Below are 25180 nucleotides of genomic sequence, written 5' to 3'. Positions count from 1 at the left end.
TCAAGTGGTAGCAATGACCGTGGTGGCAGCAGAAGACGCAGCAGCATCGGGAGAATTGAGGGTGAAGGCAGGGGCAAGGGGAGAAGGGACAGCAGCATCGGGGGTAGGGGCAGCAGTGGGGACAACGGGAGAAGGGAAAGCGGCAGCAGCGGAAGCAGAATCAGAGGCAAGGGCAGCAGCGGGGCAGTGGGAGAAGGGACATCTGGAGCAAGGACAGCAGCATCGAGGGTAGGGGTAGCGGGAGAAGGGACAGCAAGAGCAAGGGCAGCAGCAAGACTAGCAGGCTTAACAACTTCCAGTGTGGATTGCTGTAACAACCGCACTACCGCAGCAGCGTCAGTTAAAATGATTTCACAGGTTCTTACATGGCGTATCTCCAAAAACAAGATGGCGTCCGTTACACGAAGATTCATTCTGGAAAAGAAACGGTAAACTATGACTTTTTGCGCGTACTTTTATGATATAAAACTGAGTAGAGTAAAGTTTTTTATTTTCTGTTTAGTGCACTCGAGGCCAGCAACCAAAAATGCCAGAAATGTCTGGAGATTGGTCATTGGACTTATCAGTGCACGAATAAACGTAAATATTTGCACCGACCATCTAGAACGAGTGTTATGAATAAAGACGAAAGAAACAAAGCTGAGCATAGAAAGAAGTAATTATATAAGATTATATAACGAAATGATTATTGAAGACTTTGATGCTTGCCTTTCCCCTTCTGCCTCACAGGTTTCTCTTTGTCAAGTTTTGTCTGGTCTCTCTTTGGCAGTCTTTGCCATGTTCAGAATTTTTAGGTTTTTAATTAATGGCACAATGCCACACACACACAATTGCTTGTGGAACGTTACCTATGCTTTGTCTTGCAGGGAATTTCCTATTTCTTAATATATAGTATATCTAAACAAATAATGTAAACCGGATATATTTGCAAGCATGAGTATCCCAAAGGATGCAAAATTGCAGAAGTTATGACCTTCTATGTTACAATAGATAATGATCTATTCCAGCTCATTATCTATTGTCTTTATGCATTCGGCACATGCAGAATATGGCGTATGAAACAAGCCTTAAATTTTAATATATTCATTTAAATTTCTGAAATGTTCTTTCTAGACAAGATGAAAATAAAGCAAGAAAAAGGAAACAAGCAGGGTATAACTTTAAATTTTACTCTAATTACTAGATTTAGCCGTTATTAATAACTTGCAAATAATAAGAATGTGTTTTGTATATTTTGATAATGTATCCTAATAATGTACTCAGCCTCTTTTCTCTGAACTCTAGCGCATCTGAGAGTTCAAGTTCAACTTCTGAAGATGATTGTAGTGAGGATAGCTCAAGCAGTTCAAAGGAATCAGATAGTTCTAGTGATGATGATATCTCAAGTGAAAGCAGTAGTGATGATAGTAGTGATGTAACTGACTCTTCATCATCATCATCCTCTTCAAGTTCAGAATCTGATTCTGATGACTCCTCATCGGGTAAACCTTCACGAAAAAAGAAAAGGAAAGTGTAGTGCTTGATATACAACACTGAAATATCATGCAAATTGTATGGTGATTTTAAGCATGGAGGCATCATTCAAAAATCTAATGGATGGGGGATTTTCATTCATTGCAAATGTCACGCATGACTGTTTGAATTCCAAAAGAAAGCGAACGAAAAAGTGTTGATCAAGTGACAGTTTGCACTAAAGTCACGCAGCCTTAAGACACCACAGCTCTACAATGCTTATCACATTGTGACTAGATAAGATGAGCCAAGTGGATCAAATGCTCATGAATATGTAGGTCATGCGAAACTTTTTATCTTTTTTCACACACATACACTGATAAGTGTTTCACAGATACAAGGTTGCGTATTTTGGGGTTTTACATTTTGTGACTTGTATTGGTTCTTAAATTTACATGTTCTACGTTCATGGCACACAATCGGAAACTTGATGGTTAAGATGCGAAAGGTTGAAAATGTACATATAAAGAATAATGGAATTAATACTTAATAGTCTGATCGTCCCTTTCATGATCTATGCAAGAACAACTGTTTATAGAAATTGCGTTTTTGATCATTGATTTAAGCAGTGTTTGCAAACTACAATGATTTTTCAATATTTAATATAGATTTTAGCCTTTGTTAATGGCATTCAGTTGTTTCTATCGTCGCATCGTGTCTATTTGTTAATTTATGGTTACAGAAGCACATTCAACGAATTTCTTGGGGTGGGGGATTGGGCCATTCAGGGAGCGACTTTGTTTCAAAGTAATGGTTCCGAACCTTAGTTTGTAAAAAACGTCACGTCACTTGCCCCTGGCAGAAGATGACAGCCGCTCGGGTTGTCGAAACGTCAATCGCCACACACAGCAACAACAGTCAATATTTCATCAACCTAAAGAAGCGAATTGTAAAAACGACCTTTTTTCAAAACAAACAATCCTGCACAAAGTGGGTTCGTACTGAGTGTGTGTCTGGGTTTGCTATTTAGAGAAATATGATTTTAAAACCATGCTAAATAATTGGCCAGTTATATTTGTCCCAACTAAAATCAGTGGAAAGTAAATAAAATCAACGATGTCTCTGATTTATTTGCTCAGGTTGTCAGTGCAGGACCTTAAAAGGAAAATGTCTTTAATAATATCTTGAAGTAAATGCATTTGTTTGTGCTGAAGTTAACGACTGTAGTTAACTATGCATTGAAAACAAACACTATTATTTACCATTAACAAAACGCAAACTGCAAAGTAATAACTTTTGAACAAAAATATCATTTCTGACTGTAATATATGTGTAATTCACTGTAATATATATAATGTAACAACTTGTACATACAGTATTTACAAAGTATTCCAGAAATAAGTGTTAAGTTTTATAGTTCTTTTTATGATCCTGTTTGCTTTATGAGAATATATGAAAGTACATAATCTATGCAATCATTTCTGTTTTGCAGCACTGTTGAGCGAAATACTGCATTTGTTTACTCATCTGTGTTTATAAATTATACGGCTTAATTTTCTGTTCGCAATTTCTTGCAAAGTCATTGTAAATTCATTTCATTTTCTAAGTGCCAGTGGGTAAGGACGTGAAAAGAAGTTTTCAAACCATCAAAGAAAGCACCGCACCATCTGGAATAATACGAAACGTACAATGGTGGAGAGAATATTGTATTTGGCGTTCAATATATTCTTAGCCATTCAGATTTCCTCCCAAGGTATGGTTTATGGTAGTTTAAAAATGAATTATAGAGTAACTATTATTATTTTAATATCAACAAATTAAAATATATGCTCCATATTCTATCAAACTAAATGCGTCGATTGCTTTTGTTACTATCGTATTTGATACATTGTCACAATGCAATGGGTATATATTGTTTCATTTGCTACTTTAGAAAATTGCAATAGTCCTCTGGGATTGGAAGACAGGAGAATACCCGATAGCAGTTTTAGTGCATCTTCTCAGCACAACAGGTATAATGTGCGATATCGCAGTTTCTCGCGCAGAGTTAAATCCGGCGATGTTTTATTGTATATATAATAATCAATCACCATTGGTCGTTTTAAAACTAAACATATATATTACTGAGATTAAATCTCTCACGGATCCTACAATACTTAACTTGATTTTTATTATGCTCTAGCTGTGACCTGTGTGCGTAGATTTATGCAGTGTTTGAAATGGACTTCAGTGTGCACATAAATCCTAGAAAGTATCCATGCATAGAATCCGGCGGTGACTGTCCAAAGTGCAAACACAATATCCGCAACTTTTGCAGTGTACCAGAGGCGATAGTCAGGGGCGTAGCCAACCCCATTCTCACAGGGTCTTCTACCCTGGGGTCAAGGTTGAGGCGTAGCGTGATTATCTTAACTAGGGGAGTGTAATAACCACGTGACACTCTAACATGAAAAGGACTTTCCAGACTTTCTCATTCTTTTAGCTGGCATGGAGCATCTAATGCAAGGTTGAATAATGACAAAAAAGCTAAAGTTTGGTTGGCTGCAAAAAATGTGGCCAATGAATATGTTCAGGTAAGCGCCTGTCTTTAAATAGTATCCAGGCAGAGTTATTTTTGGTTCTGCATTTTCCTGGATTACTCCTATCACTAAGTAACGAATTTCAACATGATTATTGGATAAAGCAATTTTTTCACGACCAAAGAACCGTGTATAGCTACAGGTTAGTTGTACTTTATAATAATTAGAAATAGTTGACATGTGGGGCTACATCAAAAGGCTGCCTGGAAAAGTACCGCCGTCCCCTTCAGTGTGACCAGATCTGGTAATTTTTATTTGGTCTGATGCACATAAACAGCCCCATCTGATTTTATTTGATAATAGCTAATTCCTAAATATACACCAGGAGTGGGCATGCAGTCTACTGACAAGGTTTGAGCAACCTTGGTTAAAAAATATTCATATATGGTCACACTTACAAATCTATAGTTTAGTCTAAACGGCGAATAAAAAAGCAAAAGCAGATGTTGTGAATTAACAATTGAACTCTAATATGCTATATTTGTAGTTGTAACCAGTATCGTTTATGTTGTATTCGTGTTGAGAAAAGTTTCCTTACGTGATAAATTTTTAAGTGGCCTTGTTCTCTTTTTTGAGCCCGTTTAAGGTAAACGGGCTTTGTACAACCGGCCCCTGGCCGACACTGAAGGTCTTTTATATAAATGTGAAAGAATGACTGACCAACTTGACTTGTTAGGTGTACCAGCCATGTATGACTGGGTTAGCCAGATCTGCAATAACTTTTTTTGAAACGAAACTTCATGAGACTGTATATTTAATTGTTTGTGAAAGTTTCAATATTTTTAACATTAAGGTTGATCTGGGAGAAATCTATGTTCTTACTGGAGTGGCCACTCAAGGACGTACGAAGTCTGGCTATGAGCAATATATATCAAAGTATTATGTCGGATATAGTTCTGATGGAAAGAATTTTCAAACTTTGAAAGATAAACTGGGGAATCTTGTGGTCAGTATTCAATGCATAGACTTCAGTTCAGTTCAGTGTTTGATGATTGTAAGAATGCATATGATGGCTGTCTTTTTAGACCAAGCAACTGAATTAATTACTTAAACAATATAGACAACGAGTCTGAGTTGCCTATGAGCGAATAGTCAACGAAGGCGAAGCCTGAGTTGACTATTCGCTCATAGACAACGAAGGCGAGTTGTCTAAGTATTCACCCTGTACCTAGATATATTAATTTCCTACTTAGATATATTAAGTACCTAAAAAATAATGGATACACCGCAATTACACAGAAAAATAATTTAATTAATTCAATTTTATACGGTCGCACGAGTGAATTTTTCCCAAACGTTCACCATCACGAATAGACAATGGTTGAGTAGCCAATCAGAATGTAGGATTTGTAATAGATAATAGTCGGGTGTATACTAAGTATGAATTATGAATAATCATTCTTTTGTTACTAATAGTTACTAATAGTTTAGTACCCAGTTAGTAACTAACAGTTACTAACCCTTCGGGTATGTTAATTCGCAGTGTACGTTCCCTGTGCTAATTTAATGATACATTTATAATATTTTTGTTCTAATTTTAATTTTGTTATCGACGAGTACTAAATATATCATTTGTGAAATGACATGAACCTAGCCAGCTACAATTTTTTGCAGATATTTGAAGGAAAACTTAAAGCAAGCAAGAATGAATTGCCATCAATTAACGCTCGATATTTCAGACTCTATGCCCAAAAGTGGGTACGAAAAGTATGCACACAGTTGGAACTTTATGGATGTCGACGTAAGTATGTACAAATACGCATGTGCAGACATAAACACCGAACACAAGTCGGGCGGAGGCTTAGAGCAGTAGACATGTGTGTCCTGGCTTAACTATATACCATATATACGTCCTCATAACCATTAGATTTGGATTGGCTCGTAAGATACTTTGTCTACTGTTTTTTTCTTTGATTGCTAGTGAATACGATATTTTAATCCAGACAAAGGGAAATTTTGGGTAGGATCTTGGATTGGGTACGATAAGAAATATGAGACTTTACTAGTCTCAAGAACTGTCTGCATATATCGGCTCTCTAGGTTTACAAGCAGAAATATAGAATATGACTTACGCTTGTTTTCAGCCAGGAATTGCTCAATCAACAACGGAGGTTGCTCGGAAAGATGTGTACAGTTAGATAACGGTCATGTGATTTGTGGCTGTAATAAACCAGGATATGAGTTAGTTAATGGAAAATGTCAAGGTAGGAAAACTGTGACCTTCAGCATGACGGAAAATGTCGTAGCGTGCTACTTATTTGTATAGACGGCCATTTTTCATGTGTCATATGCCATCATGCATCTTGACAGACGCACGGTTCTCGGCTTCCAATACATAGTCAAATATTTAAAGACAAGCTTGGAATCCAACATTGCACGGGAGTAGGCATAGGTGTTAATCAGAGTTCCGAACATACATATCAGTTTTTGCCGATGGGAGGTTGTACTTAGACGAAATTCCAGACCAACCTGGTCTTGAATCCTGAACTATAAGCGACACCAAATATGCCATTTTAGACTGCTACCACTAGTTTAGTAAACTGACCGCTGTACCAATGTGATTGAGATTGACTACGTTATTTCATTGGGTATGTGTCAACACCTGGTTCCTAATTCCAATCAGTAGATTCTCAAATATATTTTTTATTCGGAGCTCTTAACGTTTTAGATATCGACGAATGCAGTAATTATCACCTATGTGATCACAACTGTGAGAATACGGATGGTAGTTATAAATGCAGCTGTAAGAGCGGTTACAATTTAAGCGGTAATGGCAAGTCTTGCAAAGGTACGTTTTTAAACCAATATTATTATTAAGGTATCGTCATAGTGCAAAAAACGTACAATACACTCACTTACTCAAGCCGGAACCGTTCAAGTTATTTTCCTGCGCATATTGCATTGGGCATCATTGTCTGCTATTAAGGTGGCTTTCCTAATATTACGTCCTCTGTTTTTAAGACGCGTCATTCCGGCGCATGAGTGGATTTTTAAATCCGCGCGGGAAATTAGACTGTAATGGAAACAGCGTTTACTCTGGCCAATCAACAATGGCATATTAGAATTTTATGCGTTTTTACGAAACAATACCCTGAAATGCCCTGAAATGCCCTGAAATGCCCTGAAATGGCTTGTCACCTATCATATATATATTAATTAACTTCCTGTGCTTTTGGCCTTACGCTTGTTTTAAACGTCGAGCGTTTCATGTGTGACTTTGAGAACTCAGGTATTGAACGAAAAAAACAAAATTTTTCAGTCGTTATTTCATCATTTGGACAAGTCACTTTTTTATCTTTTCGCCCATGTTCCTTTAAATTTTGCATGATGAAGACAATGGATTCTTGCATAATGCAGTTCTTCAAACCCAAACCTTCAGTTAACACTCAACCATTTCATTATAAGCAATATCTCAAATGAAAGATATCTCAAATAAAAGATATCTCAAATGAAAGATATGTGCATGGTAAAGATGTCTTTACATCGAATCCTAGCTCATTGCGGTAGACAGTTAAAATTCTTTTGCATGAAGAAACGTTTCCATTATCTACATTTGTCTCCAAGATTACGTAAGAACACCCTGGCCTGGCAACCTTTTTCAAATAGCCTCATTATCAAATGTGTTTCAACAATTCGTATAGAGGCTTAGTTTCTAGTTGTTTTTAATATCGTAGTTTATTACAAACGATTAAAAATCACAAATGATCAAACAGCATCATCTTTTTCAGACATCAACGAATGTCAGGGCAATCATACCTGTGACCAGATTTGTGTCAATATACCTGGCTCGTACAAATGTATGTGTAAACGTGGTTACAAGTTTGGATCTGGTAGCTTGTCAAAAAAATGTATCGGTAAGCATCTCTCTCATGTTTTATTTCAAAACGTCAACCCCAGCATAACAGTTTGCTCCAAATAGTATTTCTGCCAATTTTATTGGCTGAGTGACTTCATAGACTGACTGACTTTAGTGTAGTGTTGTGCGTTGTAGTGTCGTTCTGTCATGTTGCTTTCCTTTCATTTTGCTTTTTAATTTGTTTTTAGATGTTGATGAGTGCATGGCAGGTACATCGGGATGTGAACATATGTGCAATAACACTGTAGGCAGTTTTAAATGTAGTTGTCGTCATGGATATAAACTTGATTATGACAGAAAATCTTGTACCGGTACGTATTAGCATTGTATGTAATTATATGTGGTTGTTATCTTTGGTGAAGTTGCTTTTGTTATAAATATGCCGTTACTTATCATATAAAATTGTTTGAACTGATTTGTTTTTGTGGTATTTTAATTTTAAAAACTTTTTTTAGCGAATATGTTCTATATTCAACGTTCTATCATCCCCTCCCCCTTAATTATCATTTTCATCATTTCGAGGATTGGTGAATATGAATCTGATAATTGTATTGCATTTCTTGTACAGATATAAATGAATGTCGTTTGGATACTGACAAATGCGACCAAATATGTTTGAACCATGTTGGTGGTTACACATGCAAGTGTAGACAAGGCCATAGTCTTGCTGATGATGGTTTTGGCTGTGACGGTAAGATTTAGGTAGCTACGAAACACATTGACTATCAATACAAAGAACTGACGAGAAGAAATGAACAACTAGTCCGGCGTTTCAAAGTTCTCTTTCATTTTTCTACAGAAAATCACCAGTTTTCATGACTTGCGTACGTGATGCATGCGATTTCGGCTTCATACATGCACGATTGTTTCATCATTGACTACTTCTATACTTCAATGATCGATTACTCAATTAACGTCTAACTTTTTGCATGATTTACGGATTTATTAATGATCATTATATCGGCCGATTATAATTGTGCTGTCATGAATAATTTTTTCAGATATCAACGAATGTAAGATGAACAACGGAGGTTGCAGTGATAATTGTACAAATACTTTTGGATCATTTTTCTGCACTTGCCCTAAAGGGTTTAAACTAAAGTTAGATGATCGAACGTGTGAAGGTAATTTCTGTCAATTTTTTGTTCCATTGTTTGTTAACTCTGTATGACTCTTAGTGAAATATGAATCTCAAACCTAGAAAGTAACAGGGTCACCTAAGACTCAATTTTGTCTATACCAATTTTAACGAGGCTGTTGATTTTGCCTTCAATATATTGGGTTTTTTCATGTAAAATTAAATCTAAAAGTCTTTTATCAGATTTGCATTCTCCAAAGGCAATTTTCTGACAGAGCAGTCGACAACCCATCTTCGCCTAGTTATGAAAGGCCAACCTTGATATACCTTAAATACCGTCGAGATAATTGATTTTGAAAAAAAGTCGAGCAGATAATTCAATATGTGAACATTCAACACACCATGACATATGTACTTTACTTCACTTAAGATGTGGATGAATGTCAGAATGATTATGGTAATTGTGAACACATTTGTGTGAACGAAGTGGGAAAACACAGGTGTGAATGCAGGGCTGGTTACAGACTTTTGAGTGATGGTTATCGTTGCGAAGGTAAAAGTAGGATAAATACAAAGTACTTTTTGATAGCATTCTAGTGTCGATAGTCTTGTGAACATTAATTTAAGCAGTGTGGAAGAACCACGTCGTAGGGGAATCAATCCTTGAAGCTCTTGAAACTATGAAATACCGATCATTTCTTATCTTTATATCATTTTTATAATTATGGTAGACATTGATGAATGTGCGGAGAAGTCACCATGTGATGCAACCTCGATGAATTGTGTGAACACTAAGCCAAGCTATCGTTGTGATTGCAAACAAGGATTTGAGCCAAAGATAGGAAATCCAGCGGCATGCCAACGTACGTTATTGCATATCCAATAATTTGTGCCAAGCCGGACAAACTTGATAGCCGAGAGAAACACTAGAGTTTAAGGCGATGTTACTTAACAGCAACACACAATACAAATTATCTTGTGCAGAATTTGGTTGTGAAAGAGTCGATTGTGAGTTTTTCTTAAAAGTTGTTCTCTGTAACATCGCCTTCAGCTCAATAGTTACAACTGACCGCTGAACAGACAAGTGTTACACATGTAGTCATATGTTTGTGCATGCCATATTTATCCGATAATTAGTGAACCAACTAATGTCCACGAAGATCTGATCGAATAGAAGCAAAATGAAGTACAAAAGATGACCATGAACCATGGAGCCTTATATGGATAGTGCCATTCGTTGGCCAACAATTTCTTTTTAGTTAAAAAGAGGACAAAGAATGGTGAAACGTTAATTAATTCTGCCAACGATATGAATTTTAAAGCGTTATACTTTTTATCTTATGTTGGTTGTACTTTTTTAGGTGTGAAATGTAGTGCTTTCCCTGTTGATCCAAAATTCACAGTAGAACCTCCTAGATGTTTACTGAGTGATACGAATGCTTTTGGAGATGTATGTACATTCAAATGTGCGTCTGGGTATGAACCTGCGGATCCTAACAATATGAAAGCAACCTGCCTTGCTACCAGACAGTGGAGTGTTACCTTACCCCAATGTAATGGTAAGATCAAGAACCATATGTCCACTTTATACATTTAGTGCAAGGCATTGCATAAACAGGCTTTTATGATGTATACCGAATCCATTAGCAGTCAGAAATAGGTTGCTTCGATTCAGAAAGCGTTATATAATTAGATATCTGATGAATCTAATTGATACGTTATTGCCTGAAACGTAATTTGCTGCATTTGGGACTTCTATCAGTGGAGCGAGCTATTTTTTTCTATGGGGCGAGCTTTTCCAGGAATAATTGCTCGACTTGCCATCAATTTGGTCCAAACTCAGTGAGGTCGGGTGGTGGCTGCAGCTCCTCCGCATTTAGTAAACACTGATATACCATCACATCATATATTCGCCAATAACGGCATGCAGAATAACTAGCCTTAATGCCTGACGATTTACCCTGATTAGTCTTACAAAGTGTCCTAAAGCATACGAGCGAGCAAGCGTGTTAGGAGGCATCCCACATACAGATCAACCCCGCTATTTGTGCCCCCCCCCCCTCAAATCCTTGCCTTTTATATTTCGTAGCATTTGAGTGCGCAAATGAATCAACTCAACATTATTCTTTCTTTTTGTGTGGAGGTGTTAAATGTCCAGCTGTCTCACAACCATCCAATGGAAAACTTGCCCCTGCTGAATGTGCTTATGGTATTCGCTATCCCGGAACTTGTAGCATACGTTGTAACAGTGGCTACAGTAATGTTGGACCTTCTAAAGTCTCTTGTCAAAGCGATGGTTCATTCAATTCCGATGTAACTAAGTTAGGGTGTCGAGGAGGTTTGTTGTTTCTGTTAATATCATATTCGTATTATTTTATTAAGTCATCTTGCCCTTGGTTGATTTTAAAAACTTACATGCACGACCCACCCAGTAAAATTATAAAAATGGTAAGCATCTACAAAGCAAACAAGGAAAAGTCAATGTGCTTGCCAAAATTGCGTCTGAAAATACATCATGTATCGTCATACAACGAAGAATGGTTTCGTTGTTACGGTTGTTGATGCCGTGGTCGAAACCGTCGTTACTATTTGCTCATCTTGCCTTATCTTGTTCCTAAATCATTATAGTTACTTTTACTCAGTATTAACTGCAACTGACAAATCTTAACATTTTTACTCGTATTAGAAACAACGACACCAGTGATCTCCTGCCCCCCCGGGATTGTTGCCGAGTTACCCAAGGGCAGTAAATCCATGATTGTGGCTTCACAATGGAAATACCCTTACACTAATGTTGGAACGATTACAAGTTCTCATGATATCAATTTTGAGTTTCCCGTGGGAATTACAACCGTGACGTTCACAACAACAACAAAAGATGGTCAAAGTGATAGCTGTACTATCCGTGTTACAATTTTAGGTAAACATGGCCATTTACAGTGACGTGGCTAGCTAGTAGCATCGATAATTCATTGGGGGACCATACTCATATATTCAGGTTAACAGAGCGTAAAGACATGCAATTGATTTCAAAAGAAATAGGTCGCGAACAACATGAATTATATAATATGCCCACCATTTACCATGGCAATAATTCATATATTGTGATGTTTCATAGACAAGGAGGAGCCGAAAGTTGTGTACTGTCCCAAAGATCAGTATGTTAAGAAAAACCCTGGAACATTAGTAACATGGCCAGAACCACAATTTAGCGATAACGTTGGTGTAGTAAAGGTTGAAGCCAGTCCGTATCAACCTGGCGTTGACTTGAATGAGAATGACTATCATATTGTTTATGTTGCTAAAGATAAGGCTGGAAATCATGCTACTTGTGAATTTGATTTGTTTGTTACTGGTGAGTACCAAAATAATCTAATCCTTCCTTCCTTCAGTGTGGTTAAAGAGGGGAACAAAATTAATATCGTAGCGGGGAAGCATCGTTAATTTACCCTAAAAATCGCCTGGGAATGTTTCAATTTGTTTCATCACCAGCAAGGCTGTACAGTTTGATAAAACAGAAATGTTGTTTAGGTTTCTGAAAAGGGGCGAGGTAACAGTTAGTTAACGCCTAACGATATTTTATATCAGCATTTCAGTCCTGTTTCATTTTTGTGCGATCTTCGCGAATCTTTACTTTCATTTATATTTTACCCCACGCATGAAACCATGCAGGCGAAGTAAGATGTGATGAAACCTATCATTGCACTTTAGAAAAGAAATGTAGCGAACATGATTTTTCTGTTGACTCTACAACTACCAACAAACAGTGCTCAAGCATCCCTGGTGGTACATATTTCTGTTATCCAAATTGCAAGACTGGCAGAATATTCGCCGCAGCGCAGCAATCTCCATGGTATACGTGTATGAGCGGTATTTGGTCCCCACCAGTAGAAAATGTTCCTGATTGCGTAGGTAAGCTTTTTACCCGTGTTTTTATCACTTCTGTGCCCTTGTAAAACTGCATGTAAAAGATAAGATCGATCTGTAACAAAATAACCTGTCAATTCTTTTCAATAGATAGTATTTTGCCTCATGTACATCTGACCTGTTGCTTTCATACAAACTTCAATTGAATTCATTAAAAATTTTTGCGAATTTTCGTCCGTGAACTAGGCAAACCAAAAAACCAACACCGTATACCCTTAACTGGAGGGCCTTTGCAACATCACTGGTTGCTTGGTTCCTTCGTGGCTTGGACTAACGCTTAATTGCTTGCTCGATTGCTCTAATACACCCTACATACTCTCATATTTTATAGGTTTTAGCAAGTTTGTTGATAAGTGCCCTGAAGGGACATCTGAATTATCAGATCCTGTTGCAGGGAAAGTTTGTGGTAAGTTCACTTGAGGTTTAGTTTGGAAAGTTTGTTGTCTACAAAAAAATTGCTGTCATCTAAAACAGAAAAATATCAAATAAAACACTTAGATATTATGAAGATGACGCAATATATCGCTGATTATGCTTTTCATCCATTTTAGTACATTATTAAGGCACACGAGCGTCGTTTTCGAGCGTTTTCAAAAACTTTTTTTCGATGTTATTGTTTTGATGCCCTGTCCACACGATCCAGAGAAAAATATGCACCAAAGTGTTTAATTATAGCTTTAACTTCTATTGTAAATTGACGGTGTTGAAACCTTTTTAGCATGAAAACAAATGTGAAAACGCTCGAAAACGTTACCGTTGCACGTAACCTAAGACATGTGTTCTTATGTTGAAAGTTTTCCTATTTGACGTGTAATTCACAACGCCGTATATATCAATAGTGTGCACCCATTCATGTACGTATTAATTACCATTAAGCCAACTGTCCTGCGGGAACATATTATAACGGAACCTGTGAAAAATGTCCAGTGGGCTATTATCAAGATAAGGAGAAACAACTATCGTGTAAGAAATGTTCAGCCTCTCAAGGGACCACGGAAATCGGCGCCAAGCAATGTAAAAGTAAGGCAATGTGTCATGTTATTGGTCAGTTACATCACGTGTTAAGTAATTTGGCTAAATTGGGGAATTATCGATGCACGAACCATGAACAAAGCTTAGATGGATTGAATCATATAAGGGAGGCTTAATACAAGATTGTCTAGTAAAAGGTCTCTGCAAGGGGGTGTTATTTTATTTAACGATTGACACTACACTAGTTGGCAAACTTCACAAACGGGGCTCGGCCAGACTTACGAATCCAAAATTTTCTTTTTGGGCTCTCCTAACTACACCCTCGACCTCAACATAATCAAGGCATGAATTTCCCTTCTAACACTTTATGAGTGGATTTCTTCGGTTGTCTTCTTCTTGATGACGAATTTTGAAGATTGCAGAAAAGAATTAGGTTTGCTAAGAAAAATAACATTTTGTTTATATTCGTTATTCTTAGACCTCTGCACCCCTGGCACATATTCGCCATCAGGATTCCCAACAGAGACAGATTCATGCAAACTATGTAGCATCGGAGAATATGAACCAAATTATGGATCCAAATCTTGTGAAAAATGTACAGGAAATACAACAACGCTTATTCTGGGGGAAACTTCAAAGAAAGAATGCGGAAGTATGTATATAGGGGCACGTCGTGTGCCTGGCAAACTACGGCAAAATTTTATTAAAGATGCTGCACGCTATTGTTGCTTTATACCCCTTGTTCTCTATCATAACCAATTTTCTTCGGTCGTATTTTAGGAAAAGGAATGATCACAATAGCACCAAAAGGTGAAACAACTGTTACAGAGGGTGAAGATGTTGAACTGATATGCCGTAGTTCAGCTCTTCCTAGCTTTTCGATCTCTTGGACAAAAGTCAATCCAGTTGATGGTAAGGTTGTTTTTTTCCTTATATAGACGTACGAAACTGCGTATGTTGATATTGGTATTATCTGCATGCCAAACTACATATAAAACCTTGCTCCGTTTCTGCAGACACGATCCTTTAAGATTATTAAATGAAATTTTATTGTATAATCTTCCTAATTTTACCCTCTAAGACGTGTATGGAGGCAAAGTGATTCAAAAGGATCTTTATGCAAATGGCAAGCTCTCAGGCAAGTCGTACCGCATTTCTCAAGTGACGTATCATGATCGTGGTGTTTATTTGTGTAAAACTACCAATCCATTTGGGACGGTTCAACAATGCGTTACTCTCAATGTCTTGAAAAATCTCGGCTGAAAGTACTTGGCATGAATAATATAGTCATTAAGTTGCTTGTTAAAGTGGAGTGAAAAGAAAGCAATAAATTAGTAAGAAGTAAATGGCTGTTGTGTTTCGTATGTTTTTTTTTCCAACACGATATGGCTTTGACCTCCGCCGTCTAGTATTGTAATAATTAGTGCAATAGCTCAGTTATATTATTGATGTTTCAAAAATTAAACCCCAAGGCAATCACGCTAGGCTATTATAATCCTTATTTTAGGAGCAGGTGGCTGATAAAATTGTTAAATGAATGTCTGTACTCTGTAGAGATTACTCTTACTTTTGTTTAATTACATCCAATTGTTACATTTCTTTCAGTCAAAAGAGATGTCTAGTTACTGTTTCATGCAACACTACAAGATTTGAACCACTAAAATTAAAATTATTGTGTCATTTTAAACGAAGAAACCAAATGTTCAATACTGATAATCTAACTATATAATTATTTGTTTTATGATTGCAAGTAATGAATTTTCTATGAGTTTGGCAAAGCCATCGTTTTGCAAAATTAGCACGATGCCCTAGCTCGATCTGTCATGCTTCCCCACGTTTACACAGTTTTTATTTACACCTGTATTCATTGCATTAGGCTCATCATCGATCCGACTCTATTTTTATATTATACTTTTCTACTATGCCGCTATTTTTTTAATCTGCGCTGTTGCCCAAGTTATTTACGATCATAATTTATAGCTAAACAAAGCTTATACAACAACTGCTCACTAACTTTGTGATTTGCAGCAGAATATGCTGACAAAATGTCTACGCAATCGACTGTGAAAGAAGGCATTTGCCAAAGGATTTAAGGCGCTCTTGGAAAAGAAAATAAATAAGACCGCCGTAAAACTACGCTCTGAGAATTGATAGCCCAAAGTGTCGCATGAATAAATAATTGTAGCAGGCAAGCAACATCCAAGAACAACAATTGTCACAAATACGACACGAACGGTTGAACGAATCTCGCGAGAGTTGTGCTCCTTCCGTGTCAGTGCTGTCGACGATTTCGTCGAGTCTTGTGGGGAAATTTGAGTAGAAAAATTCCTTCTCTTCCATATGGTAACAACAACAGCAACGCTACAGCATATCTGAAGCAGCCAGAATAACGCCAAGAACGCGAGCTGAGCCAAAAGTATTTTGACTTTTTGCTGTTCAGTTTCGCTTCTTAGATCTACGATACAGATATGCATTTTTGAATTATATCTCACTGGCAAAGAACGAAATATTGACGGGCTGAAAGCGCAGATTGCTGATAATAACGTAATGGCAGAAGTAACCCCAACCAACACTGACTTCGTAAACCAACGTCGATGTTTTATTGGAAACTTCACCATGAGGAATCTTTCAAGTGCCAAGGTTGTAATGCAGAGATACGAAAAAATGACAAGAAATGAAACCGAAATTGCCATTAAGATACATGTATGATCCGAAATTTCAAAAAAACCCTCGAAAAGTAAATTTACAAAGTACAGAGGCATCACAACGAGTCCTATGATAAAATCACTAACAATAAGAAGTAGAAGAAATGCAAATCTTCTGTTACGAAGTTCATTCTTTACAAGGATAACGAAGATAACAACAAAATTCCCAAACACGGCAGCGATGATAATCACGACCAAGAAGAAGCCTCGTAGGATGCGTTCACCACTTGATATACAAACTGTCTGACTGCAGTCAGGACTCGCATGTGTCATGTTTTCACTTGTGTTGCTGTAATTTGAATCGAAGCTGGGATTCATACCGAATAATTAATTTTTATATCAACTATATAGCAGGCCCTGTAGTCTGTGACTCCGTATCTTGCGTTTTGACTGGCTCTGTTCACACGCAGATGTTATCATGCAAGCTAAATGCATTTCAAGAGAACAAGGCATGCAGTAATTACCTGCAGTGTGCCTGCGTGTCTGTAATTAAATTAGGTAAGGAAACAAAGTCGACCGTGTCACTGCAGATCTGGAGCCCGGTGGTCCTATAGCCTGCTCAGCGGCTCTAGACATCTCTAATGTATTAACATATTGTTGGCAAGCATGGTTCCATATTCAATAGCTGATAATTATGTACCCACCTCTGTGGAATCTAACCCTCTAAAAGTCAGTTAACTTATAATTATATGTATTATATAAATACTGGTGTCGAACGTCCGGCGTAGCATTTTGCAAATGAAAACATGATCATGCAGCGCGACGTTTGAACCAGACCAGCAGAGTGTTCAGAGTCCTTCGAGAAGTTAAAATAAATAAGAAAATAGGGTTGAATAGATGTATTTCTCTGTTTTTGTTTTGCTGAGGCGAAGATTGTTTCAAGTATATTTTCATTCTCCTTTTTCATTACAATTGAATGTCAGATAGCAAATTAGCCTAAAGGAGTAAAATACATTATCACGTTTCGCATTTGAAACTGATCATGAAAAAATGTTCTGGAAAATCATGCATGAACTTTGTGCATTTTTCCATCGTAGAACCTAAGCGTTGGTTGAGCAAGCTAAATACAAGATTTACACTAGGATTTTCGGATAGAACTGATACACTTATTTATTGTTTATTATTCATTTCTTTACTTTACTTTTTTTATTATTCATTTCTTTACTCAAAGAATACAGAGTTTGAAAATGCTGCATAACATGTTAGAATTAATTCAGTGTATATAGCTACATTAGCTACATATCGCCGGGGTAGGGCGATGAAAACGTAACCATGCATGAATCTAAACATAGGCAGCCCAGCGAATGTTGCTACGTCATACCATCTCACAAACCATGGTTACGTCATACCATTTCATAAACCATGGTACATCTCATATACCTAGTATGCATAACATAATACACAAGTGTAATGACGTAAATGCATCGGCTAGACTTCTATGAACGAGGAAACCTGCATGTGAATCGGGTTGACTCATTTCCATGAAGTTTCAAATTTGTGATCGTTTTATTCTAATTTGTTTTTCTGAATTATTTGAATTCTATATTCTGGCCCAGATGTTTCTTCCTGTGAGCAATTTTTGTTCATCCAGTTAACAACAGCGTTAGAATTCTTTTTAAACGCTCTCCTGCAGGTGTGAGTGCATACTGTAAATATTATCGCCATGTTTTTCACACCAAAAATCTCCTCAACTGTTTTGATAATTCTTACTCCGGGGCCAAACACGGGACCATCACAACAGTCACATATTCCAGGACTATAAGACGAGCAAATTACGATTATCATCACTATGATGCAGCTCGCTGATCTATATTGCCATATATCATGTCACTAAGACACAAAAGTTATATAGCTACCGTATATGCATTATGCATCTTATTTCCTTACTCGTCTTACCTAAAAAGTAGCATTTTTATTTCCTGCGGAATCGAGGTGATGCAATATCTTTCCGACGAAATCATTCGTTGCGCAGCCATGTGAAATAATCGCTGTAATGGAACAAAAAAATTGACATGTATAGATTGACATGTATAGAGCTGCTTCATAAAAAACCTTACTGTAAACCTACATGGTAAAACACTTTAGCTCGTTTATAAACAGTGCATATTAACCAACTGTGATGTAACATTTGCTTTAATTACAACAGCTGGCTACTCATGCACTCTTTACCTGTGGCTGATTGCTAGTAGTCTCCCTCCAGAATACTGGATGGGTAAAATTACACATCATTCGAAGGTGCTTCAACTTCAGCTGTAGAATACCACTAGGAAAAGCACCTAACTCGTTACCTTCGACGCTGAGCTCACGTAACGATCTATAGAGAAAATTCGTATTTAAAACATAGTTATAATACTACCGTTATGTAGGTATACTGCCGCTGATGCTCCTCTGTAACAATATACTACTCCTAAGTCCTAACTAAGAAATATATAGAGTATATAAGCATTGAAACTAAACCTTAGGTTTCCAATTTCCTTTGGAAGAAATGATAATCTGTTGTACGAGAGATCCAGCACTTTCAAATGTTTTAAACTAAATAAACTATAAGATAAAATGGTGATCAAGATTATGTTAGAATCCAGCTCAGTTTTTCTCAAAAATTGCAGCAGAAATGAATTAGTAGGCTACTAGCTATATCTACCTGACAGGAATACATGAAACTAAGCAGAATGAAACGACCAACGTCTGGAGCAAACGAAGTTGTCCTATTTCTACCAAAATACCAAAGTATTTAAAGCGATTAACGTATATACTGTACATGATATAACAGCTAGTAGCAACGTGCAGTTTAAGAAACGGGCTCATTTGTGTTATATTTATGCAAAAGCTATAGCTAGGTCTTTCTATATTTTTACAGGTCCTCGTTACGTTAAATGTTTAAAGTCTGCGTGTTTATATAGCGACTGAATACACGAGTACTTTGACCGCTGACGGCGTCATGACATCGGTCAACACATGCATAAAAGTCAATCAACTTCTATTTCTTATCAAAAAAACTTTTATTATTTCTTATTACTATATGTTTTAAGCAGTTGTTGTATTTTAGCATGGCGGCTTTGAAAGAATCAAACGACTCTTGAGATATACCTAGTAGCTACCTGTGGGCAGTTCTTTTATTGGATTGTTTCGTAGATTTAGATTCACCAGATTTTTTATTGTTAAAAGCTGAGATGGCACAACCTAACAACGCATTCAAGAAGATATATAAACACAAAATAATATATATACTAGGGACTAGCATGCCCAGTCTGAGTAACGCTTAGACAATATACCTACCAGAAAATTATTGAAAGACAAATTGACAACGGTGAGTTTGGTACAGAGTGGTGCGATGTTGGGCAGATGAGCGATAAAGTGAGCCTGTAATATACAAGTCAAAATGTCAAATTGTTCATAAATATGCACAGCCTAGCTTTATGTATTTTCAGTGCAGTACGGGCAATATTGAATAAGCATGCACCATCCGTTTACATATAGGAGACCTAATTAACAAACACAGGTCTAACATTATATACCTTGAGATCAAGCGTTGTATAGCACTTTACAATAGTCTCCAAAATAACAAATTCGGCAGCCGTAAGCATCGTCTCGTGTTGACTCTCGTTGTTTTCTAGAAAATTTTTAAGTTTTGAACAAACTATATTTGATCTGTCTGTCATCGTTATGACTGGATCTTCAAACTTACGAAATGGCGACGAACATCGCGCTGTTCCCTGAAAAAACGAGGTTGGTGAACCTGACAAAAGTATTTCGCTTTGTGGCCAACTTTCTCTGAGAAAGAAGATAATATTTTTATTTCAAAGTTGCGACGTATTTATGACAGTAAACGACCCAACGAAACAATATGTTCAGACTTCAGAGAAAACTCAATGTTGGCATGTACCTCTTTGATTCTATAATGGCTTGATTCTGATCGAGATGTCTGTTTAAAATATGCGCAATATCAGGAGCAGCTCGGCTATCAAGTGAAGACAGTTCACTCAACTCTCGCACAGTATCAGTCATGGTTCCAATATTTCCAGGTAGATCAGGACCTGCTTGTCGTTGGAACCATGATGGTGTATTACTATTGATGATCTCGACCTCATCAAGGATCTCTGTGATTCTCTCGTCAAGGTCTGACTCTTCACTTGTTAAAATAGCAGCTGCTAATTCTACATATAAAGGACAGATCACTAGGTAAAATGAATGTTCTGTATCCTAAAAGAACTCGTCGTATTAAAATCACGCATCCTGGTGACAGCAGGCATAATGAAATTACTTGAGCATATTATCGTTATCGGTTATTCTACTTGAACTTGTAACACTAACTGAAAAAAAAGTATTTTAATATCTTTGTCTTGGAACATACCAAATATAATTTGTCTTTGAGGTTTTCTTGCTGGCAATTTTGGTAGCTTCGCATTCTCCGCTGAAATATCGCAAAACTAACTGTTAACAATAACGTACCTAAGTGTCACATGGCCACTCATATCAGTCAGATTTACCGATGAGAGCGTCCTCGTTTGAAACTAATTAAATCCGTCAAAGATCGATATCTTGTTATATGCCGGTATATACCCGTGGTGTCTTAACCGGGTACCATGTAGTAGTACCTTGTGGCCAGTTTACTTACCATCAATAACCTGTTTATAAAGTTCTTGTTGGCTATTTAATTGATTATTTTTTTTCAGAAACCACGAATCATCACTTCTTCCAATAAACTGCCTTGCTTTTAGCTCATTTTTAGATTTGTTTTGCTGTGAATTACACTGTTGAACAAACTGCTCCAAAGTAAATTGTGGCAAAGAAGGAAGAAAACGTCCGTCCACTGGGAAATCATACGGGTTATCCTTGAAACGCTTTGGTTGCCTTCCTGGCAGGGGATCAGGACCTCGTGGTTTATAAGAAACTAAAGTTGGGTTAAAGTTATATGCTTGCTTCGTAAGGTCAACTGCAGATGTGATAGTATTTTCTTTTGAACACAGGGCCAGGCATTCATTTTTACGTAGTTTTTCCCTTTTCTTTTCTAAGCCTTTGGTGTTGAATTTTGAAACGAGAGAATTATTTTGATGCTCACTAAGTTTTGGCGGCAAAGGTCGTCTTAAGAGAACAGTTGATGGTGCAGAATTGCTTGTTTTGACCGCCATATTGTTTTGATGCTTGTTTCCATAGTTACACAGTAATTGCGTAACTTCAACTAAAATAGTTTAAAACATTCTACATGAAGTATTTCGTATTTGAAGAAGAAGAAAAGAAAAATGAAGTTGGAAGATAAAGTTATTCGTTCATTTCGTGTTGCAAAAGTATTTCGAGAAAATAGTGATCGTGTAAATCACTTGGATCTGTCTGCTAATGGCGAGACATTGATTACAAGCAGTGATGATGATTCAATGGTTATATATGATTGTCTGGAAGGAAAGTAAGTTTCATAAAATTTCATTAATTCTCAATATTTCATCTGAGCAACTATAAAACCTGGCCAATCCAACTTAATTTTACCAATTAAATTTTCAATTCTAATCTTTAATTGTACCAATTAAAATTATTAACCCTCAAATTATATTCCAACCAACAGTCCAACACTATAAATAAACCATCAGCAAGTAAACTACATACAAAAACGTACATTTTGTTAACCCAAATTGAGACAACTCAGGAAAAAACCAAAAATTTGCTGAAATGTATTTATGTCATTACAGGTGATTTATTGATATCACTTTTGCCAGTTCATTGCCAGGCTTCTTTACAAATTTGTTTTTGTTCAAGTTCTGATCATAACTTGCTGATTATGAATAATAACCACTTTCCAAATTCACTTGAGCTGCAATTTATTTTAAAATTTAGACCAAGGCGTACATTATACAGTAAGAAATATGGTGTGGCCCTAATTCAATATACGCATGCAGCAAACACTGTGATCCATGCTTCAACCAAAGTTGATGGTAAGATATATACACTGTATAATTGGGATGATGTTCAGCACTACATTTGGTCAAATTCTTGCAAGACAAACCTAAAGTCTCATTTTTCACAAATCAAATATTTCCTTGTACATAGATGTATTAATATATGTTAAATATTATTCATGTAGGCTTTAATTTTTTTATAGACACAATCCGTTATTTGTCTCTTCATGACAACAAATTTCTTAGATATTTTCAAGGGCATACAAAAAGGCAAGGAATTTAGCTTATTTGTGTTCTCAGCTGTCTTATGACAGATGTCTTTGTTGTTCCAGCAAAGTCAAGTATATTGTGAATATGAATATTGTGAATATTGAACATGCTATCCATATGGCAAACATTGTTTTTAGGGTCGTGACATTGTGTATGTCACCGTTGGATGATTCTTTCATATCTGGCTCTTTGGACAAAACTTTGCGATTATGGGATTTGCGTTCTCACAACTGTCAGGTTTGACTTATACACTGTAATTTGTAATTTGTGTTCAGGCAGTTATCATATTTAAATTCCAAATCTTTTTATATTTTCTTTCCACTTCTGCTGAAAAAGATGAAACTCTAAGCAGGCTGTTAATGTACTTGTGCACACCCTGATTTTGATAAATATTTTATACAAATGAGGGTTATTGATTAATCCTCTACTATATAATTTTGAAATATTTATAATTAGTATGTTTTTAATATGTTATTAATATGTTTTTAAAAAGGGTCTAATGCAAGTGAATGGTAGGCCTGTAGCAGCCTTTGATCCAGAAGGTTTGGTTTTCTCAGCTGGAGTGGATAGTGAGATGATAAAACTGTATGACCTGAGATCTTTTGACAAGGTAAAAATTGCAAAAAAAGGCATCACTGTGAGTTGATCTTGGTGACCAGTAATGTTTCAATACAAAGGCTTAATTATCCTTTTTGGTATGGGGCTTCATGCAACATTGAAAAAATTTCTCAGACTATTCATGCAGGTTCGTTGGTAGGAGCCTCTCCATTACAGGATGGTGTACATGCATGCATCACACTGATATATTGAGGGAATTGTATGAAAATATTTTTCATTCAAGATTATGTATTTTTAATGAAAGAATTGCATCGTTATCATTTATATTTATATTCAATACCATTTAATTAATTGTTCATTTTAGGGACCATTTTCAACATTCCACATTCCAGGAACTACTGCTGGAACAGAGTGGACTAATTTGAAATTTAGCAATGATGGTAAAATGATCTTACTTTCAACTAATGCTGGAGTTATTTATCTTATTGATGCTTTTCAAGGCTCACAATTGCACACATTCACGGTGAGAAATTGGTTCTAAATTCTTTTACGTACATCATGTAATGTAAGGTCATATCAAGGTCAGGTCATTGCAATTGCATTGTTGATATTTCTATGTCCCCATATAATATATTGCTTCATAAACAATATCATATGATTGATATACATATTTCATTCAGGGAATTGGAAGTTCTCCAACCTCATATTTTGAGGCATGTTTTTCACCAGATTCTCAGTATGTAATATCAGGTGAGGTTCCTTCTGTTTCTTGAGCACAACATTTAACTTGGGATACTTGGGAGTTTGGGACATAAAACCCTTGTTTCAACCCTATATCTGTGATCACCCTGGATGACTAGAAGTTTTATAGGCAGTCTTTATTTTTCACAAACTTTCAAATTCTTACAGACTACAGTTATTCACTTTTCAGTTCAGTTTAAATTTCTAATTACCCTCAAATTGGTTTTGAACCTTGTAGTGTTTCACTTCCATGTCATGAATTAAATGCTAGTAAAATGGCATCTAAATACAGCAATAGTAAACCATTCCTCTGCATGGTACAGGTTCTAAAGATGGTCGTGTACATGTATGGGCAGCTGATAGTGGACAGAAGGTAGCTGTGTTAGATGGAAATCATCCAGGACCCACACATTGTGTTAAATTTAATCCAAAGTTCATGACAATGACGACTGCTTGTACAAATGTTGTAAGTACCAGGATAAATTATTGAGAGTTATTGATTAAAGTACATGTAAAATGGATTACCTAGATAGCATGCAGCTTGCAAGTGTTCTGGTAAAATGAACTTTTTCTATCTTTTCTGTGAATTGAATAAAATTTATATTCTTCTTTTTTCGCAAACCACAGGCTTTTTGGTTACCAAACGTAGAGGAAGTTGAAGGGGCAAAGAAAACGTGAATACCATAAACCATTATTCTGTATTGCAAACATTTGTTGCATTCTCTCAATGCAGCACACAGGTCCTTGGGCTTGGTGGTATTCCAGTGTGACAATTAAGAAGCGACAATATCAGTGCTATGTGAATGTCCTAACAGTCTAAACAATGCTATTAGGTGAACAGCCCACCTGCTGTAATTAAGGTTTGATACCAATTCACCTAGACTGGTCTGGTACTATTTATGCACTATTGTTGAAACACTTGCAATATTTATTGTATCATATACAATCTATTCTTGTCCCTGTAAAAAAAGGTGCCAATTTTTTTTCATAAGGAATACTGTAGACCTGCCCCAACACTAGATGCAATATGTCATATGAAGTTTGATTTGTTCTGGAAAAGTAAAAACCAATCAAACTTTGTGTAACACCAGACATTCCATGCTTGACATTATAATGAAATCATCACGGAATAAAGCACCATCAATCTGAATCTT

The 25180-nt window shown here is 36.5% G+C and overlaps 4 protein-coding genes across 6 annotated transcripts; 3 read left to right on the top strand and 1 right to left on the bottom strand.

Annotated features, from left to right (window-relative positions):
* The first annotated feature begins 269 nt into the window (after positions 1–269).
* Positions 270–1536, top strand: LOC114528201 (zinc finger CCHC domain-containing protein 10-like). Its single transcript, XM_028549816.1, has 4 exons — positions 270–428; positions 503–655; positions 1114–1152; positions 1285–1536. Exons 1-4 carry the CDS (start codon positions 346–348, stop codon positions 1514–1516), a joined length of 507 nt encoding a protein of 168 aa, XP_028405617.1. The 5' UTR covers positions 270–345; the 3' UTR covers positions 1517–1536.
* Positions 1537–3054: 1518 nt separating this feature from the next.
* On the top strand, positions 3055–15203 carry LOC114528199 (sushi, von Willebrand factor type A, EGF and pentraxin domain-containing protein 1-like). Of its 2 annotated transcripts, none has more exons than XM_028549815.1 (23): positions 3055–3205; positions 3386–3464; positions 3938–4025; positions 4825–4977; positions 5646–5772; positions 6116–6235; positions 6700–6819; positions 7760–7885; positions 8076–8198; positions 8456–8578; positions 8889–9011; positions 9396–9518; positions 9697–9828; positions 10327–10524; positions 11109–11303; positions 11652–11885; positions 12084–12320; positions 12677–12877; positions 13224–13298; positions 13769–13912; positions 14343–14516; positions 14645–14776; positions 14946–15203. In XM_028549815.1, exons 1-23 carry the CDS (start codon positions 3142–3144, stop codon positions 15125–15127), a joined length of 3273 nt encoding a protein of 1090 aa, XP_028405616.1. In that variant the 5' UTR covers positions 3055–3141; the 3' UTR covers positions 15128–15203. The 2 variants fall into 2 exon arrangements, with proteins under 2 accessions (XP_028405616.1, XP_028405615.1); XM_028549814.1 differs by having other exon boundaries at positions 3935–4025.
* A 2307-nt stretch (positions 15204–17510) lies between these two features.
* LOC114528287 lies at positions 17511–21746 on the bottom strand. 2 transcript variants are annotated; one of them, XM_028549925.1, is made up of 12 exons: positions 21185–21746; positions 20921–20980; positions 20453–20723; positions 20255–20340; positions 20085–20179; positions 19846–19929; positions 19668–19749; positions 19211–19280; positions 19027–19110; positions 18739–18883; positions 18466–18557; positions 17512–18325 (listed from the first exon to the last, which is right to left on the bottom strand). In XM_028549925.1, exons 1-12 carry the CDS (start codon positions 21696–21698, stop codon positions 18076–18078), a joined length of 1833 nt encoding a protein of 610 aa, XP_028405726.1. In that variant the 5' UTR covers positions 21699–21746; the 3' UTR covers positions 17512–18075. The 2 variants fall into 2 exon arrangements, with proteins under 2 accessions (XP_028405725.1, XP_028405726.1); XM_028549924.1 differs by having other exon boundaries at positions 17511–18325; positions 20085–20340.
* Positions 21747–21761: 15 nt separating this feature from the next.
* Positions 21762–25161, top strand: LOC114528289 (WD repeat-containing protein 82-like). The gene is made up of 9 exons (XM_028549929.1): positions 21762–21970; positions 22396–22493; positions 22661–22727; positions 22865–22964; positions 23221–23337; positions 23650–23808; positions 23966–24035; positions 24350–24492; positions 24654–25161. Exons 1-9 carry the CDS (start codon positions 21810–21812, stop codon positions 24702–24704), a joined length of 966 nt encoding a protein of 321 aa, XP_028405730.1. The 5' UTR covers positions 21762–21809; the 3' UTR covers positions 24705–25161.
* The last annotated feature ends 19 nt before the right edge of the window (positions 25162–25180 follow it).

This window comes from Dendronephthya gigantea, unplaced genomic scaffold (assembly GCF_004324835.1).
Source record: "Dendronephthya gigantea isolate DGI-Jeju-01 unplaced genomic scaffold, DenGig_1.0 000048F, whole genome shotgun sequence".
Taxonomy (NCBI): Eukaryota; Metazoa; Cnidaria; class Anthozoa; order Malacalcyonacea; family Nephtheidae; genus Dendronephthya; species Dendronephthya gigantea.
This window is presented reverse-complemented; position numbering and strand designations above follow the sequence as displayed.